A 6,971-nucleotide genomic window follows, 5' to 3' on the forward strand; every position below is an offset into this window, starting at 1 on the left:
TAACCTGATTTGCCAAAGTAGGTAAATAAACCAAAATGCAATATTGCCATAAACAAAATATAGATTTTCATATATTAAATAAAATTTTTAAATTCTATCTAAAAAATAGATTCTAATCATAATGAACAATTTTCCAAGATTTTCGGCATTTTCCAGGGGGGGGACATGTCCCTCCCTTGCCCCCCCCCATATGGGCGCCCTTGGTTAGGATATTAATAACAATTAAAAAAATAAATTACTAATTCAATATCATCAAATTATCGTCCTCAAATTATCATTCAATTGAATTAGGTAACGTTGGAAAAAAAAATAAAATATCAAGCGTTAAATCGTGTAACCAAAAATGTCGTTCTCAATCGTGTTTTACCGAACTAGTGAAATACCTAAAATAATCCGAGACCTACACCTGACTAACTAGTTTAATAAGTAGCTAAAATAATTTGGATGCAAACTCGGATGCAGCCATAATACGTATACCTGTACGAAAGTGGCTAAGCATATAGCCATATATATCTACTATATAGATACCTATCTCGACGTTCCAGGTCCATCATTGATGCGTTATGACCTATGAATTTCAAGTTTTGACGCATTAAGATATTTTTTTTGAGCTTCGACATGATTCAGCATAAAACAACTTTTTTGCAACATAATTGAGCAAATACAAAAAAAAACCACACGGTTGAACATAAAAACCTCTGCAACGTTGCCATTTTTAATTTCAAACTACCTATATCATACAAAAAATATTTATTTTAATAATTATAATAATTAAAAATATGGTACGAATTAAAACAACATGATTTCATAGTCAATAATAGTTACATTTTATAAATCTGTTTATCGAACACTGGTATTATTTCTATAATAATTTGGAATTGTATCTTGATTATCTTATATTTTCCCCCAATACTAAAGGTTTAGAATGTCACGGTCAAAGTATATTAATGATAAAACTAATATTTATTGCTCCGGAACTAATTTATTAATCGATAACATTGTCAATAAAGCTGGACTCAGCTCACGGCTCGCGACTCGTTTAAGTTTGGTATAATAATCATAGACATCAATATACTAGTAGAGAATATAGATGTAGTTCCATAGTCAGACGTGTTTCAGTCTGACGTGACCTGGTGTTACCGAATTACACGGCACATGTGCACTAGATATATGATACAATAAACTGTGTTTAACTCATAACTGCGTATAATATTGGTAACTAGTATAAGGTATACGGTAATAATACGTGAAAATAATAAATTACAAAATGTCGGCAACGTGAATGTGGCAACGTCGCATAAATTATTCCACGCTTAATATCGTGTTGCTAAAAAGGTATATGCTCAATCGTGCTTTACCGATTTCTTTTTAAACTAATAATAAAACTTAACTAACTTTTTAAACTAATAATAAGAGATCAATATTTTTATTTTTTTGTTAATATTATATTATAAGAATGTAGCAGTGTAGCACTGTAGCTTATGAATTGTGTACCTACTCAAGTAACACTACGAGTAGGTAATGACGAAGTTTATTTTAATAACACAATCTATATAATACTCAATATAGGTACCTACCTATACTCTCTAGTAAAAATATGTCTTATAATATTTGATACTTGTATTTTCCAGTGGATTGGTGTGATACTTCTGATAAAATGCCTTATGCTGTTAAATCCATTTTACGGTAAGTGCACAGTTTTCCATTTGTCACATTATCATTGTACTCATTTCCGTCGCAAACGCTTTCATTTGTCATCTGTTTGAAGTGCTTAAGTGCTTATAAATTATATTATTAATTTATGGCTGGTACCTATACATACGATATAAGTATACCTACTAGGTAGTAGATACATACAAAATATATTGAAACATTGAATTAATCATTTAATCTATTACACTAAATTAACACTACACTTTTCATTAGTCATTGCTAATAATTAAAAATTAAGATAATAGATAGGTAATATTATAATTTACAGTTATGTATACATAATAGGTACATAGGTATATATTATATAATATACATCTGAGGTACTTACTCGGATAGTTAATGATTCATATAAACGCTTTATTATCTGTATATTATCTGCATTCTCTGTTTAATACTTATTGCATTTTCTTTCCAGACCACATGTATCATTTACACCGTATTAAATACGAAATATGTTCTAAAACTTACCCACTAATCTTAAAAATACAATTTTCAATAAATATAAAAAATTAATTATTTACACATAAAAGTAAAATAGGTACGTTTCTGACGACTGTAAAACATTAGGTACCAATTGAATATTAATATACAAAAAAAAGTTTTGAAATTTTATTATATTGTACCTACAAATTAATATAGGTAGTACATATTTTGAAAAATATGGAAATAGGTTCCTACCTAAATATAAATCAATTCTCCAAATAGTTCTATATAAATTAAACACTAAGTAATAATATATTAACAAATTTCTTTTTTCAGAAGACCATTACTATTACTCACGTTCAGAACAAATAGTACACGATTTTATCAAATTCATTTTTTTGTTTTTAATATCTGTGTTCCTTAACGTCAATTATTACCTGAAGGAATCAACATACGACGTAAGTACATACAACATATAGGAACCTAAGCCTAACTAATATTATGTGTATCCAGTGTTAATTCGTTTAAACTTACACTCATAAGTAGGTACTAGGTAGGTACTTGGGAGATTATAATAGTCATATCACTTGGTTTTAATTTTTGCATCATTTTTATTTTTTTTTCTATGAGATAATTTAAAATTGTTAGGTATACAATACATTATTCACTATTGTTTATTTCTTTCCTACGATCGAATTAATATTACAAAATATTGCATAATTGTATTAACTATTGACATTTTATTAATAATTGTTTTAGCATAAAGTCCATAAAATATATCAGTGGCTAGCGGTCAATACGATATTTCTGTCGTATTTCATACTGGCTATTACTTATATCACGATCAACTATAACTATCCTGCCATACTTTATTATTTAGTACCTATATGCAGTAAGTATATACCTAATAATATTATGAACTTTATGTCTTTATATGACGTATATAATATTACATGTCTCCACACTCCAATAGAAATGCTCAAATTCACCACATTTTGTTTTATTGAAGTAAAACTTTTTTCTTGAGGTGTGGTCAGAAAAAAAAATGTTAACGAAAAATGAAACGACATGTTTGTTTATTTATTTTGCAAGTTATGGACGGCGGCGGGAGCATGTACGTTTATATTTTTTATTCTATTGATTTTTCTCACTCCCTCCCTAATTCACTTATAATTTCATGGGCCCCAATACTTATGAAAGAAGTTTTACTTTCCCAGAGTGTAATGGAGGGCTCACACACTCTCGTTTTTTTTATTCCATAAAATCGATATTAAGTAAAAAAAAAAACAAAACACAATATTTTATTGATTAAAAATGAAATAGGTATATTAAAAAATTATATTACTTACTAATTTACGCAAAATAGGTTTGGATAGAAAATATGTCTATATGGCCAAGAAGCAATAGTAACTAATAAGACTATAGGTAATAATTATGTATATTGACATACTATGTCAATAATATGCATTTTTTCGTAAAAAATAAAACTGTTATGAGTTTATTGTTTATATCTTTATGACTATAATCAATAATATCAAACGTATTTTAAATTAATATTATATTTGATTTTAAAACACAGTTTTTTGTCACTTATTCCTTATTTTCTTAAAAATTGACTTGTTGTGATTGTTATAGACTATAGTACGTGGTTTTATGACCATTTATTATAATATATTATTTTGTCACTTCTGTAGATCGAAAAGAATATCCATTTGCAGATAACCAACAGTAGCACACTAGATAGGGTGAACTGTAAAGAGATATAAATAGGACATTTATTATTTGATAACTGAAAGAGTTTTATTTTTAAATATTATGCGCCCATGTTATAAATAATAATTTCTGATAATGCATTGATGCCGAAGGGGGAAAATCATCCAAACCGAAACCTAAATTCTTAAACACCTAATATAAACTATTTTTTCACGCTCACTCGTTTTGATACGAAAATGCAAAATATTTATAATTTATATTTATACTAATTGTATTATAAATAATATATTATAAGAATAACAAATTATACATAATCACCTGTTTAAATCCATACAGTCATCCACCTGTGCCAGATCTATGTGGTGAAAAGTTTTTACGACGACGAACTTCTCGCAGCGAGGAGGTTGTTGCCCCCGTTATCATCGGCTGTCGCAGGCCAAAGCCAGGAGGCTGTCGTAAATCAAAACTTGTCCCAAAATTCCGTGAATGTTACACTCAGGCCACCTGCAACAAACTCGGTTTACCCAGTCCAGAGCGCACCACCACTACAGGAAGCCGGATTACAACACAGAAGCAATGGTGCAGCGTTTCCGGTTCCATTGGCGTCCCATGTTTATCCCCAACTGCACCATAATCACCCCCGACACAATGACACCGAACCGCACTTTCAGGTAGTACATGAAATAACTGAATATCGATGGGAATCATTATTATAATATATTATTATTATGTAGGTTAACCTATACAATAGCTATTCATATAATTTATTGTTTTTATATTATTTAAGTTCCGAATAAAATTGGCCATCTCAGAATTCTTGTATAAGTACCTATACCTAGGTACAAATTATATGTGCGTATGTCCTATACATTAAAATGTTTAAGGGAAATATATAAAATGCATTTTGTATTTTAATTTGATGATTGAAGGCGATTCCATAAATACAAATAGTATAAATTATATTAGGCTAGGTTAGAATTAAATTTCGTGTGACAAAAATGGTTGGAACTACCTACTCAGCTATACGTTCGTTATTACATGATCACATCACTCCATTATTTAATATTTCCACATACAATTTGAAAGACCCTGTGTATATATTATATAAATTCAAAATTACAGTTTCTAAGTGCATGCTTGCGTTAGGTTAGGTTAGTGTGGATATATTTGGAACTAGTAAAAGATAAATAATATGAATGATTGTGGTGTAGAAGAGGAGTGATAGAAAGGACGAGAGGCCGTGCTCCCAAATTATCGCATTCTTATACTATTCGTACTTCATCGATACGATGCTCGATTGAAAAAATATGGGCAGGTAGGTACTATAATTATTCACTACATTTAGGTAAAAAAAAGTTGATGTCTTATCATTCTAATCCCTTAAATAAAGATTTATATACCTAATAATAATAATAATAATAATTTATTTACCTCTATTTATTTAAATTAATAATATATTATTGATTTAAATAAATCTAGTTTACAATTTTGTTGTATTTTGTATTTTAATCAATAATATACAATAAATATTTTGCTGTATTTAGTTGAAAAAACCCTAATTTTTGCCAATCCCATACCTATAGTACTTATTTTAAATTCTAAGTGGAGCGATGAATATATTGATTTTAAAATAATGTTTTTTTTTCTGCCATTACCTTTTAAGACAGTAAAAATGCTTAGATTTTTTCAAACAGTATCATCTCCAAGGAAAGTGAATTTAGTTGGTATTTTGGGGGGTTAAAAGTAAAAAATTCCTATTTTGAAAGCGCAAGGAAAAAGTAAAGAAAAATTAAGGAAAAATAGGAATTTTTACGCAAAATCGGTTTTCGACAAAATCGATTTTGGTTTTGGATGTAACTCTAACAAAAATGACTGTAAATACATGAAATGTTCACATGCTAATGTACACGATAACATTTTCAAAAACAATTGATTTGTTTTTAACTGTTTACGGGCATTTTCAGTTTCCAATTTTTTTGTTTGTTTTTCTAGATATGGGATAGGATTATATAGGATTAATATAAGATTATCACAATGATTAAAAGTTACAATTACATTTAAATTTTACAAAAAAACGTATTCAGCCATGGTTTAATGTTTTATTATTTTAAATTTTAGACTTCGGTGTCATATCAGCCTGGACTCTCTTCTGTAGAGGTACAGCACCCTCAAGAATATAATAACCCTCCAGCGTATTCATCACCTTACGAACAACAAGCAGAAATTCACTCCGTGAGACAGATTTAAATGGTCTATACATAATATATGTATCATGTATGAAATATTATGTCTTACGTATTCGATGATGAATACTTTTCCAATATCACATAATATTATACTACGAGATCGTGTAATATCATATTATTATGTGTAATGTGTTCTTTTGAAAATACTAATCATTTGAGACTGTACCGTTTATTTGTTTTTTTTTTTTGTAATATTATATTGTACACGCTATATTAATCAATATAATATAAATTATAATAACTTATATAAATGTTGGTTTGAATAACACATCTCGATAATTTACTGTTAGGAATAGGAACACCATTTGTGTACCTAAATGTTTTTATTATGGAATAAGAATATACCTACCTACATTCAGTATACACCAATAATATAGCTTAAAATATTATAATTGCCAATTGGTAGGTTGTAGGTAAATCGTACATAGGTACTATATATTATTATATTATAAAATAGATTTCGATATTTTATATTTTTATGCTATTGCACAATATATAATATTATACCGAATACCTAGTATTTATAATAAAAAAAAATCTCATACATCGAGCGTACCTACCAATATTATTTTTATTTTTAACGTCATTATACATAATATATTCAATCAGTATAATATTGTATATAATTTCAGTATAAAATCACCTTCTATTAGCAGTGATTAGTTAGTTAATCCAGAATTGACAAAATGTACCTGTAATCGAAGTACATTTACGTTAATTTAGATGACAAAAATGTTTTTAATACATTGTACGCTCACCCAAACTTAACAGTGTAAGCTAAAATAAATTAATAATAATAATAATAATAAAAATATAATATTTATAATAATAAAAAAATATGTATAGGGTGTAAGCCAGTTCACCTCCTCGTGATGT

General features: G+C 28.1%; 1 protein-coding gene across 1 annotated transcript; it reads left to right on the forward strand.

Annotated features, from left to right (window-relative positions):
• Positions 1–1,631: 1,631 nt before the first annotated feature.
• Positions 1,632–6,267, forward strand: LOC100570813 (the record flags this gene model as incomplete). The annotated part of the gene is given in 5 exon segments (XM_003242935.4): positions 1,632–1,686; positions 2,473–2,594; positions 2,896–3,028; positions 4,186–4,520; positions 5,968–6,267. Coding segments are annotated over 5 exon segments (741 nt in total). The 3' UTR covers positions 6,097–6,267.
• Between the last annotated feature and the right edge of the window lie 704 nt (positions 6,268–6,971).

Source organism: Acyrthosiphon pisum, chromosome X (genome assembly GCF_005508785.2).
Source record: "Acyrthosiphon pisum isolate AL4f chromosome X, pea_aphid_22Mar2018_4r6ur, whole genome shotgun sequence".
NCBI classification, from domain to species: Eukaryota; Metazoa; Arthropoda; class Insecta; order Hemiptera; family Aphididae; genus Acyrthosiphon; species Acyrthosiphon pisum.